At 40.2% G+C, this 27,696-nt stretch overlaps 1 protein-coding gene and 1 pseudogene across 1 annotated transcript in view; one reads left to right on the top strand and one right to left on the bottom strand.

Annotated features, from left to right (window-relative positions):
• Positions 1-27,696, top strand: part of LMO7 (LIM domain 7) — a 189,126-nt gene that overhangs the window by 39,234 nt on the left and 122,196 nt on the right. The window contains 1 exon segment of the mRNA XM_032496862.1: positions 26,883-26,953. Within this exon segment, the coding sequence (XP_032352753.1) occupies positions 26,883-26,953 (71 nt within the window).
• On the bottom strand, positions 9,398-12,177 carry LOC102515618 (annotated as a pseudogene).

The raw sequence follows: 27,696 nt of genomic DNA, 5'->3' as shown, positions 1-27,696 counted from the left end.
ATTTTCTCCCATTCCGTAGGTTTTCTTCTTGTTTTATTTCTGGTTTCCTTTGCTGTGCAGAAGCTTGTAAGTTTCATTAGGTCCCATTTGTTTATTCTTGCTTTTATTTCTTCTAGGAGAAAATTTTTGAAATGTATGTCAGATAATGTTTTGCCTATGTTTTCCTCTAGGAGGTTTATTGTATCTTGTCTTATGTTTAAGTCTTTAATCCATTTTGAGTTGATTTTTGTATATGGTGTAAGGGAGTGTTCTAGCTTCATTGTTTTACATGCTGCTGTCCAGTTTTCCCAACACCATTTGCTGAAGAGACTGTCTTTATCCCAATGTATATTCTTGCCTCCTTTGTCAAAGATGAGTTGACCAAAAGTTTGTGGGTTCATTTCTGGGCTCTCTATTCTGCTCCATTGGTCTATATGTCTGTTTTGGTACCAGTACCATGCTGTCTTGATGACTGTAGCTCTATAGTATTGTCTGAAGTCTGGGAGAGTTATTCCTCCAGCCTCTTTCTTTCTCTTCAGTAATGCTTTGGCAATTCTAGGTCTTTGATGGTTCCATAGGAATTTTATTATGATTTGTTCTAGTTCTGTGAAATATGTCCTGGGTAACTGGATAGGGATTGCATTAAATCTGTAGATTGCCTTGGGCAGTGTGACCATTTTAACAATATTGATTCTTCCAATCCAAGAGCATGGAATATCTTTCCATTTTTTAAAGTCTTCTTTAATTTCCTTCATCAATGGTTTATAGTTTTCTGTGTATAATTCTTTCACCTCCTTGGTTAGATTTATTCCCAGATATTTTATTACTTTGGGTGCTATTTTAAAGGGGATTGTTTCTTTACTTTCTTCTTCTGTTGATTTATCGTTAGTGTAAAGAAATGCAACTGATTTTTGAACGTTAATTTTGTAACCTGCTACCTTGCTGAATTCTTCAATCAGCTCTAGTAGCTTTTCGTGTGGACCTTTTAGGGTTTTCTATATATAGTAACATGTCATCAGCATATAATGACACTTTTACCTCTTCTTTTCCAATTTGGATCCCTTTTATTTCTTTCTCTTGCCTGACTGCTGTGGCTAGGACTTCCAGGACTATGTTGAATAGGAGTGGTGATAGTGGGCATCCTTGTCTTGTCCCAGATTTTAGTGGGAAGCTTTTGAGTTTTTCACCGTTGAGTACTATGCTGACTGTAGGTTTGTCATATATAGCTTTTATTATGTTGAGGTATGTTCCCTCTATACCCTCTTTGGCGAGAGTTTTTATCATAAATGGGTGTTGAATTTTATCAAATGCTTTTTCTGCATCGATTGAGATGATCATGTGGTTTTTGTCCTTTCTCTTGTTGATGTGATGTATTACACTGATTGATTTGCGTATGTTGAACCAGCCTTGTGTCCCTGGGATGAACCCCACTTGGTCATGATGTATAATCTTTTTTATGTGTTGTTGGATTCTATTTGCTAAAATTTTGGTGAGGATTTTGGCGTCTATGTTCATCAGTGATATTGGCCTATAATTCTCTTTTTTTGTAGTGTCTTTGCCTGGTTTTGGTATCAGGGTGATGGTGGCTTCATAGAATGAGTTTGGGAGTATTCCCTCCTTTTCAATCGTCTGGAAGAGTTTGAGAAGGACTGGTATGAGTTCTTCTTTGTATGTTTGGTAGAATTCCCCGGTGAAGCCATCCGGTCCTGGACTTTTATTTGTAGGGAGGTTTTTAATTGCTATTTCTATTTCCTTTCTAGTGATCGGATTGTTCAAGTGTTCAGATTCTTCTTGATTCAGTTTTGGTGGACAGTATGTTTCCAGAAACTTGTCCATCTCCTCTAGGTTATCCAGTTTGGTTCCATATAGTTTTTCATAATATTCTCGTATGATATTCTGTATTTCTATTTTGTTTGTTGTAATTTCTCCGTTTTCCTTTCTTATTTTGCTAATTTGTGCTCTCTCTTTTTTCTTCTTTGTGAGTTTGGCCAGAGGTTTGTCGATTTTATTTACTTTTTCAAAAAACCAGCTTTTGGTTTGGTTGATTTTTTCTATGGTCTTGTTAATCTCTATTGTATTTAATTCCTCTCTGATCTTTATTATTTCCTTCCTTCTGCTGCTTTTTGGGGCTTTTTGTCCTTTTTCTAATTCATTCAGGTGGTGGGTTAAATTGTTTATTTGAGATTGTTCTTCTTTTTGAGGAAGGCCTGTATCGCTATAAACTTCCCTCTTAGCACTGCCTTTGCTGTGTCCCATAGGTTTTGAATGGTTGTGCTTTCATTATCATTTGTCTCAAGGTATTTTTTAATTTCAGCTTTGATTTCCTCATTGATCCATTGTTTTTTCAATAACATATTGTTTAATCTCCATGCTTTCCTTTTTTTCTCCTTTGTTTCTCTGTTGTTGATTTCCAGTTTCATGGCACTGTGGTCAGTAAAGATGCTTGAGATAATTTCTATCTTCTTAAAATTGTTGAGGTTTCTTTTGTGTCCAAGTACATGATCGATCCTGGAAAATGTTCCATGTGCACTTGAAAAGAATGTATATCCTATTTTTTGGGGGTGTAATGCTCTGAAAATATCCACCAAATCTAGTTTTTCTATTGTAGTATTTAATTTCTCTGTTGCCTTGTTTATTTTCTGTCTGGAAGATCTGCCTAGTGATGTTAATGCAGTGTTAAAATCTCCAACTATGATTGTATTCCCATCAATATCCCCCTTTATCTCTGTTAGTAATTCTTGTATGTACTTAGGTGCTCCTATATTGGGTGCATATATATTAACGAGTGTAATATCCTCATCTTGTATCACTCCTTTCATCATTATAAAATGTCCTTCTTTATCTTTCTTTATGGCCTTTGTTTTAAAGTCTATTTTGTCTGAAATCAGTACTGCAACACCTGCTTTTTTGGCTTTTCCATTTGCATGGAATATCCTTTTCCATCCTTTCACTCTCAATCTATATGTGTCCTTCTCCCTAAAGTGGGTCTCTCGTATGCAGCATATTGAAGGTTCTTGCTTTATTATCCAGTCTGCCACTCTGTGTCTTTTGACTGGAGCATTTAGTCCATTAACATTTACAGTAATTAATGATAGATGTGTGTTTATTGCCATTTTGAACTTATCTTTGCAGTTGAATTGGTATATCCTCTTTGTTCCTTTCTTCTTCCTTTTGTGGTTTGGTAATTTTCCTTTGTATTATCATGGATTTTATTTAATTTTTGTGACTCCTTTGTAAATTTTGGCTTGTGGTTACCCTTTTTTGTAAATCTATCAACCCATTACTATAACTGTTTTTATTAAACTGATAGTAACATGATCTCAAACCCATCCTACTGTTAACAAAATTTAAAAAAGAAAGAAAAAAATATTCTATATTTCCCTGCCTCCCTCTCCCACTCTCAGTGATTTGTATGTCTTCTTTTATAATTTCATGTTTACTTTATTTGTAATTCATGAGTTATCACCTTTCCAGTTGTGTGTTTCTCATTTCTGTAGCATCCTGCTGCTTTTCTATTTAGAATAGCCCTTTCAATATTTCTTTTAGCATGGGTTTAGTGTTGCTAAACTCCTGCAGCTTTTTTTTTGTCTGTGAAACTCTTTATTTCTCCTTCTATCCTCAAGGATAGCCTTGCTGGATAAAGGATCCTAGGCTGCATCTTTTTTTCATTCAGGGCTTTGAATGTATCTTGCCACTTCCTTCTGGCCTGTAGTGTTTGTGTAGAGAAATCAGCTGAGAGCCTTATGGGGGTTCCCTTGTAACTTACTCTTTGCTTTTCTCTTGCTGCCTTTAGAATCATTTCTTTATCCTTGACTGGCCATCTTGATTATGATATGTCTTGGTGTGGGTCTATTTGGGTTCTTCCTGTTTGGGACCCTCTGAGCTTCCTGTACTTGGATATCTGATTCCTTCTTTAAGTTTGGGAAGTTTTCAGTCATGATTTCTTCAAAGACCTTTTCAATCCCCTTTGATCTTTCTTCTCCTTCTGGGACCCCTATTATGTGAAGATTGGGACGCTTTATATTATCCCATAGGTCCCTTATGCTATTTCCATTATTTTTTATTTGCTTCTCTTGTAGTTCTTCTGAATGGGTGCTTTCTATTGCCCTGTCTTCTAGATCACTAATTCGTTCCTCTGCATTATCTAGTCGGCTTTGCACAGCTATTAGATCATTCCTCATCTCTGTCAATGAGTTTACCCATTCTACTTGGCTCTTCTTTATAGCTTCAATTTCATTTTTGACATATTTTATATCTCTAAACACTATCTCTTTTAATTCCTTCAGCAATTCGATCACTCCTTTTTTGAAATCTTGATCTAGTAGGCTATCGATGTCTACTTCGTTGATCTTTCTTTCAGGGGATTTCTCTTGTTCTTTTAATTGGGAAAGGTTTTTCTGCTTCTTCATCTTGCTCATACCTCTTTGGCACTGTGGTTTATGGAGTATCAGTTGTTTATTTTGGTCCTTAAGGATTTTATCTATCTGATGCCTATTTAGGAATAGAACTTAGGAAAAAAAGAAAAAAAAAATAAGAGAGAGAGAGAATTTTAAAAGAAGGGAGAAAGAAGGTTTGAAAACAGTGTATAATGAATAATAGAAGAGTGAGTTGAAGCAGAGTATTAATTGGGTTGAGACGTCCTTTTGAAACCTTTACAAAAAAAGGGGGGGGGGAGATGAATAGATGTATTTGAAACCTGTGTCTAATCAATAGCAGGACATCAAAACCCAAGAGAAATAGAAATGAATTAAGAAGTAAAGATTAAGAGAGTAATAGAAAATAGAACAGGTAAAAACAGATTTAAAAAAAAAAGGGGGGGGTTTTCGGTGTTCTCCTGTCTGTGTGCTTTTAATGTGAAGTCTTTCTGTCTTCGTCCTGTTTTGGAAACTCAGCTTGCTGTTTTCAGAGGCCCTCCGTTGGCGCCCTCTTCTGTGCTTCTCCCAGGACCTGTCGGCAAGCCGATCGCGCCTCCTCCTAACACTGGGTCAGGTGCAGCTCTCTGCTGTGGGCGGGCGGGTCGCTGCCCCTCTGGATGCCGCAATCAGATGTTGCAGACTGGCCGGGTAGGAGGGCGGGTCGTGCCCCCTCCCAGCACCTCGGTCAGGGGCTGTGTTCCTGCCCGAAAGGCGGGGGGCCGCTCTCGCTCTACCTGCGCCTCCGCTGGTAGCTCCGCTGCTCTGTGCGGCTGCGCGCTCCGCCGCCCTGGCCGGCGCTCCGCGGGTGGGCTCGGGGAAGACCGAGGGACAGCCCTGTCCCTGCTCCGAGCCAAAACCCAGCTCCTTGTTTGTCTTTGTGGAGCAAGTTCTCTGAGGGACCAGGATGGAAGGATCCTATCTGCCCCAGGCTGCAGGCCAGTCTCAGTCTGGCCTTTGAAGCTGCTAAGCCCTTCGGTGGGGATGCAGGTTTCGCCCCCGCCCCCGCCTGAGTGCTCAGCACGGAGGATATGGCGGCTGTGCCTGAGCCCAGCCTCTCTTCCCCCGAAAACTTTCCGCGGGTTTTCAGAGATGCGGGTATGCACCCTTCCCCGGAGAGCACATCAACCTTGCTGTTTTATGGAGGGCCCAGGTTGTTCTGCCCTGTGCACCCACAGCCACTGCGCGCAGCCCCTTGCGATCCCCGGGGGCTGCCTCCGTGCAGCCACTTCCGTCTTCCGCCCGGCTTGTGCAGCCTGGCCCTGCCCGCGGCTGCTGGCCCGCGTCTCAGGCTGGGTGTCGGGGGGACGCTCTGTGCCCGTTTAACTTAGTTCTGTTAGTCAAGGGCTGCTCTCGTACAGATCTGAGCCTCGGAGGCTCCCCCTCCATCCCGCTGGCCTCTCAGTTGGAGAGGGGAGACCCAGCGAGCGAGCGGCAGTCCTCCTTTGCCGCTCCCTCCCCGCGGGACCCGTCTCGCGCTGCTTTGCCTTTTGTTCTTTCTTTTTTCCTTTTCTCCTACCAGATTTTTGGCGTCTTTATCTTCTGAAGAGGGTGATGTTCTGTCGGAGTTCCACAGGTGCTCTGGTTGGCTGAGTGGGTCTGTAGTTGTGGGTCTTGGTGTATCTGTGGGAGAGGGTGACCTGCGAGCATCCTTCTACTCCGCCATCTTCCTGAAATCTGTCATCCTTATATAATGTGATCACATACTTCTTTTTCTCTTAAGGATGCTGTCCAGCTGTGCTATTCTTCTTCAGTATCGTTAAACCCACAAACAGTATCAGGTATATCCATTGGCAGTGTGGAGTAGTGGAAAAGGATATTTGTTATGTATCCAAATTTTGTCACTTTGAAATTTCATAGTCTTTTTTTAAAATTTTTACTATGGAAGGCAGAAAGTCTTCTGGGGAAGGCATAGGAATCGGCCAATCTTTTTATGAAAATGTAGTTTAGTAAGAGAAAGAAGTAAAGGCTTAGCAATTCTGTGACTTGGTTAGAGAATGGCAGAGCCCGAACTGGACAGCAGCTGTCTGACCCAGAACTTGTGCTTGTTACTTACTATATACTGTCCATTCTTCACTAACCATTTTGCTTTTGTCTCTTTCAGCGAACAACCTAGTTTTTTCATCTTGTATGTAGTGATTTACAGTTTACAAAGAGCTTGGGTTGTCAACTATTAGGTAATCCTAAGATTAAGGCCCCTTCAAGGTTTGATCATTTATGATATTGTGATTTATTGGATAAATTCTGGTAAATTCCACCTATCTTTAGCTATTTGTAAATCATTGTGTAGAAGCAGTGATATCGGAAATTTTAAGCCTGTTTTCTGTAACTTTCCAGTCTTTCATCCCACAGACAATTTCCCCAGACCTTGTTAAATTATAAGAAAAAGTTTTACCTCTGAGTTTCCTTTCGTTTAGCTCTTGCATGGAATTTGCCTCTATTTCCTTCTGCACAGGCTCAGTAAACATCCTGTACAAGGCAGACTTGAACTTGGAGGAACCCGGACTGGCAGTTTCTGTGAACCCTGCTGGTCACACCACATCTTTTAGTGTTCTTTTCCCTTTCTGGAGAGAGTTGACTTCAGTTTGTGTCAAGTGGAGGGAAACTAAAGCCTCATCCCACACTGTTGTCTTCCGAAAGAATGCCCAAGAAAGAGATCAGTTAAAAGATGGTAGCCTGGCAGTGGGTTTTAATCTTCTCCCCTGCCTGTCTTGGGGGCCTCCAGGCCCTTCAGGGAGAGGAAGCAGCAGGGCCCATGGGATATTTACTTAGATCTGTCCTGTGGAAATGAGCTCAGTCCTCAGCGCTTCATGGCCTGTACCAAAACAGCTTGTGAAGAACAAGTCAAAGGAAAAACCATGCTTCCCGGGTCACCTTTGAACACATAGCTGTGTGAGGCCCATGATGTTGGCTGACATATCCAAACATTCAAGAATGAGAGAAGTTGGAGGGAGCTCTTAGGAGCCTGGATATAGAGGGAATATCTGTGGTTTGTGTCAAATAACAACAAATAATACAATTTAGTAACAAGTTTGATGTCCTTTATTCAAGGGCAGTGTACCCATGGTGTGGGGGAGCACAGTGCCTTACAAGGAGTGGGGCTCTGTTCCTGAGGGACTTGGGGCAAGAGCCAGTTTAGAGAGAGCTGCAAGCAGCAATGCGGAAAACGGCATGATTGGCCAGCAGGTCAGGGATTTCCTGGGAAGGCTGACAGGTCCTGTCTTCTTGGGTAAGCTGAGCTCGCTGCAGCCGAGTTGGAGGATTGTGATTGTGGTATCTTAGGTGTCCCTGGCATTGTTTCCTGCAAATGCAGACTGACTTGGGGTTAGATTTGTGGTGGGGGCCTGGCCACTGGGGTGGCCTCCGTCTTGTGGGTCCTGATACAGGAATTAACTTTATCAGCCATAATCACATGTATGAAATAAGGGGTGAGAAACAGGGAGAAAGGAGGCTCCGTCAATTCAAGATTTCCCTCTCACCTCCTTTTACCCACAGTGGGGGATAAAATCCATGGAACCTGGCTTTGTGGGAGGGGGTCTTAGACATGACAGACTGATGGAATGTGTGCTTAGGGTCTAGGTGAAGTTTGTAGAAATACCTGAAAATGAATCCTTATAGTGTAAGAACTGGAGGGACATGTAGGAGAAAGCAGGCACCTGTGCACTTGGTCATCCTGTGGGGGCTGGGGGACCCCCTCCAGGTTCTGCTGTTCCCTCTGTTCTGGACTTACCGTCAGTGACTTTCCAGGATGTTTCTGTAAAGTGATTACCGGTTGCGTGGGAGGGCTAAACCTGGACTATATGAGGATTTGTTTTGTCAGAAATGTTTGGCTCTCATGTTATATCAAAGCCTTAAGTGTGTAATAAGATTTGGGTAAGTTTAGAAGGAAAAGGCTTTGGAAAGTTCTAGAAAACAGTACAGTTGGGATGATTAGGAAGAAAGATAGGGGATAGCGCCTCGAGGCCACCAGAGGGCGGTATTCATTCAACAACTATTTACTGAAGTCCCTATTTCAGAAGCTACTGTGGACTGTGGGAAAAGGATGCAGCCCCTGGGTTGAAGACAACTTTGTACTGATTTTGTTCCTGACTCATCCCCGTTTTCTCTACCTGGATAATACCGATAAATAGTCATTTTTTTGTCTCTCCATCTTTTCCTTTCTCCCCAAGCAGAGTTATTCCGCAGCATTCAGTACATAATATCTCTATGTAGCACTTATATTTTTCTTGTTTTATTTAAATCCTTTATTTGAAGAAACATAAAAATTAATTGCTTTTACTGTGTGGCTTTGAAGTATTAACTCCCCCTCCCCAAAAGCGATTTAATCAATACTTTTATAACATTAAAGTAATTAAAGTCATTTACAAAGACTATCAATTGAGACTCATTCAATTATGACTAATCCATTATAAACAAATAACAATCTTAAAAATGAAATTTTAGAATAAGTACTGTTTGACGGAGTTAAAATAGAGGAAGCTCATTGGCTGTGCTATACCAGACGGATGAAAACTGAAATGGATTTTACATTGTAGGGATGTATATGTTAAAATCCTATCATTCTCTTCACATGCATGTTTGCTTTTTTTATACAAATAACAGAAAGCTTCAACAACAAGGTCCTACTGTATAGCACAGAGGACTGTATTTAATATCTTGTGTAACCTATAGTGAAAAAGAATATACATGTATAACTGAAACACTATGCTGTACATCAGAAACTAACACAGCATTGTAAATCAACTGTCCTTCAATTAAAAAAAGAAAACTTCATTTCATTCATTTTATTAATGTAAACTCCTTTGAAAAACATTGAAAAGATTCCATAAATTAACTCTCCAATTTAATGCTTATTTTTTCTGCTTCTGTCCATTTCCTGACACTTTTAGCACAAGCAGGGACATCCTCCCAGTAAGTTGAGCCCTTGGAGCTCACACATGCAGTGAAGGACACTGGCCAAGTGACATGTATCTCATACTGTTTTGGTTTTCTGTCTGTTCTTTGTTTCAACCCACCCAGACAAGTTTATTCTTTTCTCAAACAGCCTGTGAATTTTCAGCATCCTTTTTGGCTTTTACAAAGTTGGTGCTGGCAACAGCTCTGACCATTTTTATACCAAGCTCTGGGGTAGCCAGTCGATTTCCAAGTACCCCAGGCTTTTCCATATTCCACTCGTCCATAGCCTGGTCTGTACTCCTAAAGGCCTAATTTATCTTTTTTTTTTCTTTTCTTTTTCTCAAATCTATCACAGACTCCAAAATATTGAATATGTTCTTTCCACTAGGCCTTCTTTAAAGATTGTCCCCTACAAGATGCCCCTTCATTCTTCAACTTATCTTTTCTGGAGAGTTTCTCTCCACACCTCTTTCCCTTCCCAATCTTGAGGTTGGGGTTTTATGTTTGGAATGATTTTTGTGCAATTCTTGAAACTGATCCCCCATAATTAAGGAAATTCCAGAAGGGCACACTTCACATGCATTTACATGTGACTCTGTTTCAGTTTTTGGTCCATCTGAAGGGAAATCGGAGATTTGTTTTTCTAATTATCTGATCTTTCTCTTCCTGTGAGTTCAGGCTTCATCTTCAGAGTTCAGCACAGTGTCACTTAACTGAGGCCTGCAGGAAGCAGCCCACTCCCCCTCTCTTCTTAAAGTCCAAGTCTTCATGCGAGTAGCTCTAGAAAGCTATGCCTTCTCCGGCCTGGCTGCACACCTGGAAGTCTGCGGGCTCTGCAGGGGGACCTCACTCCCCTTTCAGTGTGGGAAGAATTCCCTCCTTGGCACAGGTCTCAGTGGTCAAGTCCCAGGTGGCATTTCCAGCCTGTTGGCTTTTCCATGAACTATAGGTGTTTCCAGGATACAGCGATTTTAAATGGTCCATCTTCTCAATGGGGAGCATTCTGACCTCCTCACTTAGGTTGGGGTGGGACAGAGAAACCCTTTCTCACCAAACAACTGGGAAGGCGCTGACCTGTCCCTTCCAAGGAAAGTGTGGGCCTGTCCGGGGTCTTCTTTGGCCCAGTCCACCCACGCTGGGCCTCCTGGCAGGCCCTATGGAAGTGTCACCAGGAGCCTGAGCCCATATTTAATTTGATACTTAATTTTGTATTCTGTCCTATATTTGAAGTCTTTCCAGGGCACACTGTTTTGTGAATGTTTCTGTCTATTCCAGCATTTTGGCCCTAATGTATTTGAATGAATAAATGAAAGCACTTAATAACTTGTCAGTGAAAACAGTTGGCAAACTTTTTCTATGAGGGGTCAGATAGTAAATATTTTAGGTTTGTGGGCCATAGGTCTCTGTTAGGACTACTCAACTTTCTGCCTGTTGTAGTGAGAAATCTTGTTGCAGCTGATAGAAGTCTATGTTCCAATAAAACTTTATTTATAAAAACAGGTGGTAGGCCTGGGTTTGGCCCACAGGTCCTAGTTTACCCATACCTGGTTTAAGATGTGGTTTTCAATAAGTGAGGTTTATAAGTTATTTAGTCTACCATACTGTTTTAACATAGTGTTAAGCAGATGCGTAAAGTACATTGATTTTGTTGGATGACCTTTGATGTACTTTGAACGTACTTTTTTGAATGAGGAACAGTTGTTTCCAATGGGCGAATAATAATTATAATGCTTCAACGAAGTTTTCAGAGGATATGTAAGGGATCGTCTATATGTTGTGTTTGTAAATATTTAATTTAAATTACACTTAACAACTGGAGATTTGATTTTAGTAAATGAAAAGTTTTGATAAGTCTGGCATGTACTCTTTAAGCAAAACTGGAAAGTTTTTCTAAGCCAAACTGTGACTGAGAAGAATATTTTTAAAAAGCTTTAAAAAATTGGTTTTGCTTCAGGTAATATGAATATAGACAGAATCTCTCTCTGTTTATAGACCAGTGACCTAATGTTTGAAGTATTATTTATCCCATCAATCTTCTGGGTGTGTGTTGAATAGAGGGTGTTTGTTCAGTGTAGTTTCAAAATGCAGGATGGTTTATCATAAGAAAAAATTGCAGGATTTGTCTGGTCTTGGCCTGACTTAGTGTCACAAATTACTTTCTGTTAAATGTGAAACGGGAATGTTCAGTATCACATCGAGGTCATCCCTGCAGCCAGTGAACCTCATGTGTCCTTCCTGTCAGCCTTTGTACCACCCAAGATGGAGGAGTTTCCGTCATGGTGCCCAACGCTTGGCTTCTTGGCCCAGTGCCCTGCTTCCTCCCAGACCTTTCCATTCTGTCCCCTGGAACAATTCTACAGTGAGAACCCCAACTTTTACCCCTTCTCTAAATGTTCCCTTTACCTCTTTGCCATAAGGGAGACCCAGTCCTCTTTTTCTCCTGTCACCTTCCGCAGTGGAGTTTGCCATCTACCACCTCCTGCGTTACCTCAGGGCTCGAAGAAGTGGCCACTTCCAGATAGCAGGACATGTTCACACAGGAATATCTATGGCTTACACCAGTTGGTTAGACTGTCCAGTATCCCTCCTCTGCATTATTTGCTGACCTCGGACCTCTCACTTGCGCTTCTTAACTCAGCGAAGACTTGAGCTCTTGGCTCACTGCTTCCCTCCGTCCCTAACCCTACCATCATCCTGAGTAATACAGGGTAGACTGGGAGGTCCCGTCCAGTTCTCTCACCTCCCGATCCAGGACTTCCCTTTCTACTCCAGCCACTTTCTTTGAGATCCTAATCCTGAATTTAGCTATTTCCTGGGAGGCCTTCACTTCTGCATTATTAAATCCCAACACCTGACTCTACAGCTTGCCTGGCATCTTACCTTGCGGCATCAGCTAAACCTGCTTAGTCAAAACCTCTTTACTTTCTTCCTTCTTACCAACTGCCCGTCTTTACTTCTCTCCCCTGCTTAGTGAGCCACTTTCTTGACAGTGTGTTCCGACGTGCTCTATTGACCTCTCCCAGCTACCGGGGAGAACCCAACCATTGACAGTCTGCTCAGGCAGTCTCCATCTGCACGAACTCCAGATTGCCCAGACTCTAGTTCTGTAGAGTGGGTCACAACAGATCCCAACTAGTTTCAGAATCATTAGTCCACTCAGTATCTCTTGATTGAGAGGTTGTTTGCCCATGACCTGCAGGAGTGCTCCAGGAAATCCCTCAAGGAGTTTTGGAATTCCCTGAATTCTTCTCAAGTTACCTTGGGATCCCGCACAGGTGCATACAGCTCCCCAGTTTCCTTCAGGGTTATCGAGTCAAGTTTTAGCTCTTTCAACCTGGAGTTTTACTTCATACCATTTATCTCGTGGTCGTGCCTTCTCAAACAGTGTTTTCCTGGAGAATAACCTCTCCAGGAGGTTTAAGTGATTTCATCAAGGCTTTTGTAGAAGGCAGATAAGACCCGTGACCTTCAGGCTCATTTTGACTTTAGCTTTTGACTGGATGCAGTTCAGAAGCATCTTGGCTTGCTGAGACATGCTAGAGTTCATAAGGCACTGTGTACGCTCTTGTGTAAGTGAGTCTCCTCATTCTGAGGGCTAGGAGCATGTTGTAGGAGCTGTAACTTTGCTTGAGGTCTCATGTTGAGATGTGTGTGGAAGTGTATGGTTCTCCCTGATCCACAATTGCTGTCATTTTGAGTCCAGTGTGTGGGGAGCTGTGTGACCCCACCTTTTGACATAATGCAATGGACACAGTAGCCTGGAGCATCAGCTTAGGGTTCAAAAAAGTGACAGTGTTTGTGACATAAACAATGATCATTCTCATCAGTGAAAACACCTATTAAAGAACCACATTTTGAAAAAATATTACAAATATAAAGGAGTAAATAATGCAGGTGATTTTAAGGCTTTTTGTTCTGCACTGACATTTGTTCTATTATTGGCCTGTTTCTGGAACATGGGCTTTCATTGTGTGGCCATTAAGGAATTCATCAAAATTTCATATCGCCTGCGTGGGTCTCCATTGTCCTGGCTGCCATCTGGCTGGGCTTCGGTCCGGGGTGATAATTATTTCATGCGGCACTGCCGGCCCCGCTCCCTGCTGTTAGCAAGTCTGTTTTCCTTCTCCTCCAGCTTTTCCATCTTCTGACTCCATTCTGTTCCAGGATGTGGGGTCATTGTCATTATTCTCAGTTAGGGGAAGCAAGAATTAGTTAACTCTGGTTTTCAGCTTTTCTGTTTCCCCTCAAGACATCAGTTGGGGCTCACATTGCTGCCAGAAGCCCTCGGAGTGTCTCCCCCAGTGTCGGTTCCATCCGTCTGACCTGGGATTCTTGTTTCTGCATCGTGGCGTCTCCCAGAGGAGAAGCTTCGAACTGGGGTGGAGAGAATGACATGGATTTGGAAGGGCAGGAAGGTTCATGCTCATGTTTTGAGTCTGGGTGGCTGGGAGAAATCTGGTATCATGATTTCAGCAGAGAAGTGAGGTGTGGCAGTTCAGCCTTGGGTGAGAGGGTGAGGTCTTGTCTCACATGCGGCTTCGTGGTGATGGAAGAGGCGCCCAAGGGGGAACGCTCAACCCGGTCGTGTCAGTGTGAGGCCGGAGGGGCGCTTCGAGGGAAGGACTAGGGCTGTACACCTAGGGGTACCTGCTTGGGGTTTGTACTTGAAAGAGCAAAGTTTAGAAGGTGGAGGAGGAGCACCGGCCTGGTGAACCGAAGAATTTGGAGGGAGTGGTTGGCAAGTCAAGCTTCTCAGTTTCGAGGAGGGTGAAGTCATCCTCTGGGGAGGCTTTCCAGATGACCCCGTGCTCTCCTGCCTCCCACATGCTCTGTCACGCCCAGCTGCCCTCTGCCCTGGACCCTCCTCGGGTTTTGCCTGAACATTCAGGCAAATTGTCAACTCGTTATGCTTGGTGGTCTGCCCATGTTGTCTCCCTTTTGAAGTGTGGTTCTAGGCTTGGAGAGCAGAATCCATGTACAAGCTAGGCTTCACAGAGCCCAGATATGTGAGCTCCCTGCTGCTCTAGTGGATGGGAGAGCAATCATCCAGAGTATTGAGAGGAATCTGAGAAATCTCACTCATGTGTTTAGTCTCTGAGCATTTTCTATATCAGCACTTTACTTTCTGCAAAAATGCCGATCATTCGTTCCATTTTGGAACTTTTTTTTATGGTAAAGAGTTGATCTATTTAGTGGGTCCTGCGTCTACAATGAAACAGATTTTATACTGTGCAGATTTTTCTACAGAAAGTCTCAAAATCTATTATGTGTTCCAAAATCAGTTTTGTAAAACACACCAGAAGCTTGTAGAATTAATAAAGGAGACAGATTATTGATGTTATATTACTTAATTTTGTTTCAGCTTTATTGAAGTATCATCGACAGATTATAAGATATTTCCCTTTTTAGTTTTCACCAAGTGTAGCTTGATATTAAGTTCTTAAGTTATTTTGTTGATTAAAAAAATGTGCTTGGATCTAGCCATTAAAAATGGAGGACAGTAATCTTTGGACTGCAGTTTATACCTTGGCAGTACCAAGAATTCGCCAGCAGGTGGTAGCAGAGAACAGGAACTGATTTCCTCCTTGGTTTCCTTAGCTTTCCAATAAAGAACCAAAGAAAACATTTAGAGTTGTGGGTCGTAGTGACGATTTAGTCCAAATTCTTTTTCTTATAAGGAAATCAAGACTCACAAGAGCTTTGGATACCCAACACTAAAGCCGTGTTTATCAGAGACTGTTCTTACCAAGACTCAGTAAGGCTGCTTCTAGAAAAAAAATGGACTTCTAGGTATCCATCCAGGCTGTTTGAATCAGGATTGCTTAGAGAATGGCCCCTGTATTGTTTTACAAGCATCACAAGTGATTCTTTTACATGCAAAATTCTGAGTCAACAAGTGGGACTCCTTCCTACAGGGCAGGATTTCCTTACGCTGGGCCCTGAGGATACAATGAAAAAATCCCATGTTTTCAAAAATGACATACCTGCGGGGTGAGCCAGGTGGTGACTGAGTGGAGGGAAGGGTGGGTGCAACAGATGGAAGTGTAGCGCGCCCTGCTGCTGTCTGGAGAGTGTGTTCTCTGCGGCCGCCCACCATTAACTCAGGGCACCCAGTTGTGGCTATGAGATAATACATGCCCAGCGTTGGCAGACTGTTTCTTTTTTTAAAGAGAAGCTGCTAATCCAGAACTTTGCTTCCTATTTTCCCAACTTCAACATTCTGTGTGGGCCAAACCAAACATGTGCACAGGTTGGAGTCAACCTGTCGGCCGTGATATCTCCTTTAGGCCCTGGGGCCAGTAGGGGGGCCCTGAAGGCAAATACACATTTGCTAGGCAGTGATGTGAGCATCACGGTCCCCGAGGAGTCGAAGATGCGATGGGGGCCGAGGGAGCCCTCAACACTGCGTCCGGGAGGTCAGGCAGACCTCCTGATGTTGAGTTCTCAAGGTCAGTGATTTTTTTGGGGGGTGGGGAACAACCTCATTCATTTGTATGGGTTTGAGTCTTCCCTCTGTATCTTAGCAGGGAACATTCATATCAACTTTTTTGTCTTATACCAGAATGTAGTTGTCTCTTGGTACCTGCAGGGGATTAGTTCCAGGACCCCTTGGGATCCCTGAATCCAGGACTGCTCTAGTCCCCCATATACCGTGGGTTACAGATTCCCAACCCTCAGGTGCAGATGGCAAACTATAGTGTTAAAATTTTTATTCTCAACGCTTCAACTTTTACAGTCTTGAAACAGATGATTCCAAAACAAAGAAGTAAAATTATTACTCAGTCAAGGATATTTGGAACTAATCATCAGACATGTTAGGGAGCCATCAGCAATATCTGCTTTTGAGATAAGCTGGAAACTTTATCAAGGCCCTTGAAATAATCTAGGAGAAGCTTTGTTCCTACAAGTTGGCTAAGGAAAACTGATTTCTTAACAATTCTGTATGGGGACAGTAATTAATTCACAATGGGAGTTAATGTGGAGATGCTGCAAGCCTGTTTGCTGTGGCCCTTTATGTCACACCTTCATGTGTTTTCTTCTTTGAAACCATATATAAAAGGCCATAAATGCATTTAGGAAAACTTAGGGTTGTGGAATTATTTAGATATAATGCAAAGATGAAGCATTTAAAAATAGAAAGATAGATGCAAATATATAAAAGGAAATACCATAATTAAAACATTTTTGTATGTGAGGTAGTGGGCTGGAAATTTCAACTTGCAAATTTAGACCTCTTCCTATGAAATTATATATAACTTTTTTTTGGAAGATAGGCATTTAGGGAGATAGTAAACCAAATTACTTTAATGGTTTAACTTATATTGAACTACTTTTGTGTATGGGGTATGAGATGTTATGGAAGGCCTTTTAAAAAGTCATCTTTATTGAACTTAAATAAAATGCACAAAACTTTAAGTATACAATTTATTGGCTTTTTAAGGACATATTTATTGAGTTATAATTCACATACCACACAATTCACTCTTTTGAAGTGGACAGTTCATTGGGTTTCAGTATATTTGCAGAGTTGTGCAACCATCACCACTGCCCAATTTCAGAACATTTTTATCACCCCAAAAGAAACTCTGTACCCATTAGCACTCACTCCCCATTCTTCCTTTCCCCTAACTCCTGACAACCACTAACATACTCTCTATTTCTATGAATTTGCCTACTCTGGGCATGTGCCATAAATGGAATCATACAATATGTGATCTTTTGTGTCTGGCTCCTTTCACATAGCCTCGTGTTTTCAAGGTTTGTCCATGATGTAGATGTATCAGTACTTAATTCCATTTTATGGCTGAATGATATTCCATTGTATGATTATACCATATTCTGTTTATTCATTCAGCAGTTGATGGATTGATGGGCTGTTTTCATTTTTTGGCTAATATGAAAATAATACTGCTATGCATTCATTATTAGCAGCACTATTTACAAGAGCCAAGACATGAAAACAACCAAAATGTCCATTGACAGATGACTGGATAAAGAAGTTGTGGTATATTTATACACTGGAATACTACTCAGCCATAAAAAATAAAGTAATGCCATTTGTAGCAACATAGATGTACCTGGAGATCATCATTCTAAATGAAGTAAGCCAGAAAGAGAAAGAAAAGTGCCATATGGTATCACTCATATGTGGACTCTAAAAAAAAAAAAAAAAAGGATACAAGTGAACTTATCTACAAAACAGACTCATAGTCATAGAAAACAAACTTATGGTTTACTTATGGGTAATGGGGGTAGGAAGAGGTAAATAGGGAGTTAGAGATTTGCAGACACTAACTACTATATATAAAATATATCTATATATCTGTATATATATATATATACAAAGTTATACTGTATAGTACAGGAAACTATTCAATATCTTTAGTAACCTATAATGAAAAAGAATATGAAAAGGAATATATGTATATGTATGTGTGACTGAAACATTATGCTGTACAGCAGAAATTGACACAACATTGTAGACTGAATATACGTCAATTAAAAAAATGAAAAAAAAAAAAAGGGAATCGTTTAGGCAACTCCTGTGTCACAGGTCACCTTAACTCCATCCCTCAATGCCAAACTTACACTGGGGAGTAGAGTGTATGCTAGGTCCCAGGGGTGTAACTATCAATTTGAAGTTCATATAAAATAAGTAGTGACTCTCACCTGGAATAGAGACACACTGTTTCCCAAAATGAATGTTTCCCACAGTGATCTCTCTCATGGTAATTCACTGGGAGATAAGCAGGTAATTGTTGAGACTTGCTAATGTGTGTGTGAGACATTTCTGCACAAAACAATGATGTCTCTTGACTCTTCAGAACCCATGATTATATTAAGCATTTGGACTCTATTTAAAATATCCTGATAATGGATATACCCATCTCCATGTGCCTTGTATGCTGTTTATTTAAAGACTCCTTGATCTAGGAGGAAAAAAATCACTTATGCACTAGACTAGGCTTTTGGTAGGCTTTTTTTCCCTTGCAGTGTTTCCCCTATTGTCTGAAACAGCGTAAGTTGGAATATGAACCGGTATTCATAGACAAAATGCACTTTGTTCTTTAGGAGTAGTTTTTGTGATTGTTAACAGAACAAAGTAGAGCTGTAAAACTTGAGCACGTTTTTCTGTGTGATTTTTTGTGAATTTAACTAGCTGCTAATAGGGCTCAGGTTGTCTTGGATTTCATATCTAGATGAAACCTGGCACAGAAATCGTCAGCCCTGGAGCAAATCTTCCTTTCTTCTTTTGGTTTAATTTAGTTCTTTCCATCTGTTTTCCATTTGTGGCTTATTAATAGTTGTGGTTTAGCAAAAATAATTTGAGACTGTGAGCTCAAAGTTGGTAATGGTATGGGGAAGTGGCCATTCTCCTGGACCAGAAATTGTGTTTAAACTCATTTTTTTTGCCCCCCAAATTGAGTGTAGCTGGCATTTGACCTAATGATGATTGAGTGAGAATTTTGAGTATTTATAAATACAGCTGGCGTTTAATTATCCAGGAACACACAAGGAGCTGTGCACTTTGCTGTCTGTTGTCCCTTCCTGGCTTTGTGTAGACTGTGGGCCTTCCCAAGAGAAGGAGGAACAGGAGGTGTAATTTACACTAGCCACTGAGACCAAGGGCTTACAGTGGGCAGTGGGGCAGAAGATGTTTAGATTTTTGACCACTTAGAGCCTTCTGGATTTCATTTAGAATTCGTGATCGGTGCAACTCTGATACCACTATCTTGGAAGACTTGTGAGTTGGCTTTGGTTTTGCTATCAAGTGATGTTAGCGTTGGCAAAAACAGCCCTGGTATACACCCTGGAATATTATGTAGTGCAATGCCAAATCTTAACAAGAGAGGCCAGTGACTTGAGAATTATGTCACTTAAAGCAATATTATTTGCTGAATATACAAGTTAACCAAGCACATGTTGTAATTCAGAGGGTTAACCACATTTTAGAGAACTGCCTAGGCTTAAAATGCCGTTTTGACCACATATTTCAAAACAGGGTTAGACTTTTAAAGAAGTTATTTCCAAGAATTGCTTCATCTTTTTGTGTTCCTAGGGCCAAGCACCATGCCAGTTATGTGCATAGCAGTTGTCATTACATGATTTTTGGATGAATGAATAACTAAATACTTTCCTAATATCTCAGTTAAGATTAAGAAAGATAATTTAAACAGAAAGTTGAATTTTAATAAATTCTTTATAGTCTGGAGAAAAACTTATGTACCAAATCAGTGTTGCAAAGCTCTTGACTTTGATATTTTCATGTAAGAATATTTCCTTTTAAAAACGTGTGCCACTAGAGTGACATGTTGCCACGGACTCTCTTGTGTGTGTGTTTCTGAGCTATCGACAAAGCTAGGATGAATGATTTTGGGGACTGAGGCAAGTTCTTCTAAAACACAACCAATCCCCATCTGCCACCAGTACACCTGAAATTTAACCATCAGTTTTGCTTTTCTTTTTTTTTTTTGGTCTTGTTCTTGCCTTGCTTAAACTCTTTGTAGTGCAAATATTCATAGGAAGAGTAATTAGATTTAGCATGAGTGACTAGTATGTGTAAGCCATATCTCAACCAATGAGAAGGCGAGTAAGGCAGTCCTGCCCTTGAGAGATTGCAGAGTAGGCTGGGGTGGCTGGGGCTGGAGCTGGAGCTTCCTAATTACATTGTGCATTTCACTCGGCTCCTTCATAGGCACTCTCATTAGATGTTCACTGCCTGTTATGTAGGGACTAACCTAGATCTCAACTCAAGCAACCGTATTGTAACTTAGTTTCCTCATATCAAGATGGAGTAAAAGCATCTACTATATAGAGTTGCTGGGAAGACTGTGGAAGATTGTGCACAAAGTAAACAGAATAAGTGTTGGCTGCCGCTTTTATAACTGAGGGGACTGAAGCCCGGAGAAATTAGGAGACTTAAATCTTTGTTATACAAAGAAGTCCAAGACTCCCATCTCAGCTCTCTGACTTCAAATTTTTATCAGGGTAGCTTAAAAAGCACAGAGCCTTTTCTTTGGGGAAGAACTGACTTCTCTAAAATGGTGAATTACCTTTTCAATAATTTTACTCTGGGCCAGGAAAAAGCTAGGAGGTAGACATTCTTTTTTTCTATTTAAATGTTTAGTTTTTACCTAATATTATTGACTATGTGCCATAATCCTTGCATTTGTAGATTTTTAGCATGGGATCAATGAGGTTGGCCAAGTTCCTGAATGATAAATAATGATATATATGTCTCATGGAATTCATTATAAAAATTGGACCTGTTGGGTGGAGCCATGGGCGTCATATAATGATTGCTTCAAAAATGAAGTTTAATAGAAGAAAAGGAGAGGAGGGTGTTTTTAAATTCTTTGACAGCTTTTTAGAGACTGAAAACACGGCAGCTCCTTAGTGTGTGCTGGCCTGGGGCTTCTGTCTGTGGAAGCCACACCCTATAAGGGCTCTCTCATTGGAAGGTGAACACTAGGTTATGTCCCCCAATAGAAAAATTAAGGCAGCTCTATCTTTTATGAGTTGTTTCATGGTGTGGTTCTTGTGTTGCACAGTGGCTTCTGATGGTAAAGATTTCTTAGGCTTTTGGTTTTTCTTTTTTCTTTTTTTTGCTTTGCTTATGTTGAAATGATTGGCATGATGATGATCATATGTGTGTATCTTAAATCTCATGATCTGGTGACCAACCAATCAATTTAGTAACCTAATTTGGAATCAACTGTGAGCCCAGTTGAATCTCATAGCCTCATTTTCTGTCAGCAAACATCCCTTCCCCTTTTTTAAAACATGCTTAAATGGGCACTGTGTTTTTGCTCTGCTATTCACACAAAAATATGGTCAAGACTGCTTTAGGGATTCTGAACGTCTTTTAAGTGGCTACTTTAAAGGAATTGAAAATTTTAAACGAGGTGAGTGCCTGCTATTTGGCATTATTGAATGTTTTGCTGATAACCAGTCTGGTATGAAGTTCTTTGAGAAGCTCCCCAAATGTTTGGGATTTAAGACATGTGGGTTACGTGGTCAGAATTGGAACTGAGAGGTGAAGTTTCAGAGAAACTTGTTGCTAATATTGGTGGGAAATCTCATCCAGCAAGAGGATTAAAATAAAACTATAAATGAAACAGTAAAGGGTTTGAAGATAATTCTCATTGGTTTATTAAATTAATATATTTTGTCTGAAAAGAAATTGCTTTTTTGAAATTTGGGAACTTGGCACTTATTGTAGGTATATTTGGCTGGTAGATACTTTGTTCCATAACATACGCCTTTTCAAAACTTGGTATCAAGGACTTCTCTGGAGGCTACAGGTGGTAAGACAGGTTTGGCAGCAGTGTTTGTGCAGAGAGTGCTTTTGGCACGATGCTCCGCCCTTAACGTGCTTGGGGAGAGTAATTATAACTTCACAGGGAGCATCTCGTCCAAGAGCCTCGCACTTGGCCGTTTCGCTTCTTAGTGTCTTTCCAACAGAAAATAGTATGTAGTCTTTTTTTTTTTTTAATGGAGGGGTAAATATTTTCACATATCATTTGTGTGCTGTGAAGTAGATATAGCAAATACTTCTTTTCTATTAAAAATTAGGGGATAGACGGGGAAGGGTACAGCTCAGTGATAGAGTGCATGCCTGGATTCAATTCCCAAGACCTCTGTTTAAAAAAAAAAAAAATATATATATATATATATACACATATAAATAAACCTAAATTACACCCCACCCCAGGCATTAAAAAAAAAAATGAGGGGATGAAGCAGTACTTATCAGAAGCGTGTAGAGTGAGATGGGTCCAGGATTAAACCCCAGATGAAGATGAAATTTGATGTAGGTCTTAGGATATTTCAGGTGGAAATGATTTAATTTAACTGCCTTAGGAAACTATGGAAAGGGACAAGGAAGCGGGAAGAGAACAAGTTTTATAAAAGGCAAGGTGTGGCTGTTTGACTCCATAGTGATTACTCCTGTTTGTGTTGACTGTTGATAACTTGGTGGGAAACACGTGGTCTCTGTTTAGTTCCTGTGACTCACAGCCTCATTACGTAAAATGTATCACACCTCAAATAGCTTGCTAATGAGTGTGGCTCAAAATAATTGAAAAATGCAGTGAGTAATTGTTAGATTAGAACCATTAGACAAACAATAGCTCTTTAGAAATTCTGGAATTTCTTTTAGCATACTAGATTCTTAAAATACAGATGGGCTCACATTTTAAAGCATGATTTCATTTTTTGAAACAAACTGCCTTCACTGTATTTTGAGGTCCTTTATAGATCTCTATTATGATTTTTTTTTTAAATCGTTTCCAGGATATAGAAGGTAGTCGAGTAGAGTTGTATAGTGTGGTAACTCAGTTTCTTCCTTTTAAGTAAAGGGTGTTACTTCTGGCAACAGGGACTTTCTCTTTGCTAGGATGAAACTTATAATATTCATTCTACAGATGGATAGTAACAGCTAATTGCAGGAGCTAACATTTGTGAAGGCTTTTCCTCAATCAGGCTAGTGCTGAGGGCTTCATATTCAGAATCCCATTTAATTCTCTGTGCAGCCCCGTGAGATATGTACTTTGTATCTCCATCGAACCTGTGAGAAAAGGAAGACGTTCAGCACCCTGTCCAAGGTTACAGGTAGGAAATGGCAGAGTGGGGATTCACAGCCCTGACCTCACCTGACCGTGGGAGGTGCCATGCTGTGTGTTTCTTAAGGAACATGCCCCAGGTAGCTGCTGTAGACCGAAAACCCCTGCTATGAATTTATGCTTTCTTCTTTGTTTAAAACTCGTGGAAAAACTTTTTGTGTGTTTAAATTTCTTAGGTGGGTTCTTAGGTGAGTTTGTATTTATATGGATATATAAACTGCTAATTAAAAATTTTAGTTTACAATGATCAGATGTTTTTCGTTATTGAAGTTGAGGTAGCTGGTATATACAGGATGAGCATTTTGTAATGTTCATGAAAATGTCAAGAGAAACACTTAAATCATTTACAGAGTTTTCATTTTATTAATATTTAGAGTGCCATTCTCTCTCTCTCTCTCTCTCACACACACACACACACACACACACACATTCATTATGTGTTAAGACACAAATCTCTTTTAATCAGGAAAATTGAGAAAAAGTTAATTGAACATTTTTTAAATTTACTGAGTTACCTTTTATACCCTTAACAGTGGAGGATTATTTTTGAATCCATGGCATAGTCCATGGTAAAATACACTAATTAAGATTTAAAAAAAATCTAAATACAGATGGAAGACAGCTTCATTTTTTTTTAAGTTTAGAAAAACTATCTGATGCAATTGAGAGTACTCTTATTGAGTACTTGTGAAATGCTGTAAGTTTTTGGTATCTGTTGCATGTGGATGGTTCTGGAACTTTCTACAAAGTTAAACTCCCTGAGCCTCAACTTTCTTACTAGTGAAAGGGGAACAGTAAGGATTATTAAACTTAAGGACTGTGTGTATGTCATAGATAATGAAAAAAAAAAACACCTACATGAAAACTGGTGTCTTTTTCTTCCTTTATCCTTTAAATGTAGGCGATACAGGAAATTGACCCAAATCTGATGGATTCTGACCTGTTTTGAATGTTTCTTTGAAAATATAAATTAATTTGTATCTGTTGTACAAGAAACACCTATCGTTGTTACAGAATATACCTAAGCAAAAAAAAATTTAAATGAGCTTTAATTCTACCATTTAGAAATAATTACTGTTAATATATTCTATATTTATTTATATAACGCATCCTTATAGAGTTATAGGAATTGGGATCATATTCCATGTACTGTTTGGTAAATTGCTTTATAATTAGTATATTAAGTATTCTTTACAAGTGATAAATCTATTTTTATGACATGAACTTAAATTTCATGTAGTTTTCTGTTTTATAGTTATATCATAATGTATCCAATTTCTTATTGTTGGGCATTTGGGATGTTTATAGTTGTGGCCATTATACATAATGCTGTGGAGCAGTTCTTCTATTGATGTCTCTGTGTTCTTGTCCTGTTGTCTTGGTATAAATTCTTAGATCTGCACATTGTGTGCCCAAGAGTATGTGTGTTGAAGACTTCAGACGCATATCACAGTAATTGCCTTCTCAAATGCTGATGTCATTTTATATTATCTTCAATAGTGTACAGAGATGCCAGATTCCCATGTCCTCAAATGTAGACTATTATTTAAGAATCAGCTTAGTTTTTACATTCTGTCTTTGTAAGTACAGTATAAATGGACTCTGGTCTTATCATTATTTAGATTTTGGTAAGTGTATATGAACATTAATATTTTGTACATATATACTTTATTAAAGTAAGAGTATGTTAATATTTTGACATGTGGAGGGAGGTGGTCTGAAATCTGCTGCATACTGGGATTTTTGCCTTTTTGTAGTCTTTTTGGAGAAATGAACCATTCTGGTTAGTTGGGTTTTCTGAATGTCTCTGTATATTCCATTATTTCTACTTTTAATTAGTATTCTGTGTCTAACTCAGCTTTGTCTATATGGTACAGAGGATTTCCTTTGAGAATTAATTATTGCAGTGTGTTGTCAGGATGTTACTGGGAGGTCAATGCATGTAAAGAGGTCAAGCATATACTGCTGTGAGCCACCCTGAGACGCTGGATTGCACATTATAGGCTAATAAGTAGGTGATATTTACTCTGTTTCAGATGAGTAGTCTGAGGTTCATGGAGGTTATTTAACTTGCTTAAGATAACACAGCTATTGGATAAGGAAAGTGGGATTTGAATATGCTTTGGTCTGACTTGAGCCCTTTCTCTTTCCATTTCATTGCTTACTACACTGCCCTCTGGATGGCCCATCCCGTGCTGTTGACTGTCACTCTTCACTGGTCCCTGTATGTCTGTAAGGCTCAATCCTTCATCTAACTCGCTGCTTCTACTCTACCTTGATTTGGGAACGTAATCTCCAGACTGTTTCTGTGGTGGATAATTAAGTGTTGGCAGCTCTGAGGGGCTTTCCCATGACTAGAGAGAATGGACTCGACAGCTGCTTTGAATGGCCCTGGGACTTTTTCATGCTTTTTTAGCTTTGGATAGGCATTCTCAGATAAATGAGATGTTACTCTATTTTCACTAGTTGGGAATCAGCGCTTACCTTGAGTTTGTCTTGCATCTATTTGGGGAAAACTGAAGAGTTTGTGCAGCTCTTGTTCCCTGGGATAATCCACGGGCCACTCAAGGTTATCCTCGAAGGAATGTGCCATTTCATTTGTGTATGTTTTGCTTATGTGGCTGTGAGCTCCTTGCTTTTTTTTTTTTTTTTTTTTTAGATTTCCATCCAGTATCCAGGTAAGTGTATGTAATGGAGACACTTAGCAAATGTTTAATTCATGCAGTGATGTAGTCCTTTTGTAGATTAATGCCCTGTGTAGGAAAGAATGTTACTTCTTTGTGTATTTGAGTGTATCCCCTCCTGACCCAGCTCCTGTCCATATTTATAGAACCAGCTTATGAGAAACTAACTTGAAAAATACCCATTGTTTTGCCAGTTAACCATTATTATGTGTAGGTGTGGCACTGCTGGGAACTGGGGAAAGAAGCCGAGCACGTATAGGGACTCTTGGTGGACCACAAAGCTTGCGGCAGTGAGCAGGGACAACAGGAGCTCTGAAGCTCACCGAGGATTTAAGATTGGTGATTTCCCAATTGTGTTTCCAAGATCGTATGTCTTCCTGTAGTGGCAGGTGGAGCAAGGACTCTGCTCACAGGTGGTGGGTCCATCCTTAGGGCGGGTGTTGTCACGAAGCACCTGTCGTACCCTTGGCTGGGGACCCAGTCCCAGGGTGTTCTTGGAGCAGCTTTTCCCCACTAGGGCCTCCATTTTCTCTGCTACTATTTTCCCTATGGAATCCCCTTTCCTCCCAACCACTCCACCTCGAAAGACAGAGAAAGACAGAATCCGTAGACACTTCTCTAGCATTTCAGTAAGAACCTTGGTGGTGGTACCTGAAGGTGGTCTGTTCATATGTGAGAGCCTTAAGTGGGGAATTGTCTGGTTAAAATATGTCCCATCTTCCCTCTCTGTCTTTTGTCTGTGTCAGGATTTAATAGTTTTCTCCCTAGAATGTCTCAGTAAATAGCTGTTTACACAGATCAGGGCCATTTCATGAATACCTTTAAGGAGAGTCATGTCCTTTGCTATTTAGCTTTGTAATGAAACTTGAGGAATTTAAGGATGGAGTTGAAATTAATGATGTGGTATATAGTTGGTATTTCAAGTTTATATCTTAATCTGGTTTTATTTACTCTTGGTAGAGTAGATTGCCCATAGTGGGTTTTTTTTTTAATAGAAAATTTGCTAGAAATTAAGCTTCTAACTTTTATCAACCATAAAATGGTTACATTATAGAAAACACTCGTTTGGGGGTTTTTTTGTTTATATTTGTTCATACCAAAATGGTTAACCTTTCTCTTTGTAACATAGAACCACACATAGAATTTCCTATATGGAGCAACTTTTGGTGATAATATGCACATTCTTGAAGTGTGACATTAGGTGCATATTAATTAATCTCATGCTGAATTTGACTTGTGTATTATCCCTCATTAGGAGAAAATTAATACCCAAATCTGTCTTTCAGGCAGTAACACAGAAGAATTTTGAAACGAAGGATTTTCGAGCCTCTCTAGAGAATGGTGTTCTGTTGTGTGAGTAAGTATTTAAAACATTTTAAAATAATTCAGAAGGGAAGCGCGTGGGGGTGTGTGCATGTGTGCACACGTGCACGTTATGCGGCGTCTTCATTTCTGCCTCCATGGACACCACAGTCACAGATATGTTTCTTGGTGACAAGTGAGATTTGATCCCTGCAAACTGACACCCCCACAGCACCAGACAGTAGGAGGGGGTTATCAGTGTCTGTATCTAAAGATAGCATTGGTGAAATATATATTATTTTAAATTAGTGAATAAGAAAGATACTATTATTGCTTGAAGGGCCAGTAGGGGCAGGTGTTTGAGGGGAAAGCCTTATTACACTGCACGAGCTATCACTTACTGTGAATATTCTAATGTATAGAATTGTCTGGTTTAGAAGTTAATATCAAATTTTTTCCTTCATCAATAAATAATGATGACTGTAGAACAAATTTAGGCTGTTGCAAATTTTTCTTTTAAACTTTCAGTGGGATCATTCCATTACCACAATCAATTTGAGTCATGGGCCAGCCATTTATTCAATTAATATATTATTGAGAATCACATCACAGGCTTTGGTTATCATAAATGAAATAGGCTGGTGCCATGACTGATGGTGTGAAGCCTACAGTGTATGTTTAGTGTAATGCTTTGTTGCCTAGGGGTTGCAGAGTATGGGTAGCCAGGTGGTGACCTTTGGGGGCGAGGGGCAGGAGGGCCTGTGGAATGTAAGGATGAAGTCCTGGGTGAGATTGCAG

Source organism: Camelus ferus, chromosome 14, assembly GCF_009834535.1.
Source record: "Camelus ferus isolate YT-003-E chromosome 14, BCGSAC_Cfer_1.0, whole genome shotgun sequence".
Classification (NCBI taxonomy): Eukaryota; Metazoa; Chordata; class Mammalia; order Artiodactyla; family Camelidae; genus Camelus; species Camelus ferus.
This window is presented reverse-complemented; position numbering and strand designations above follow the sequence as displayed.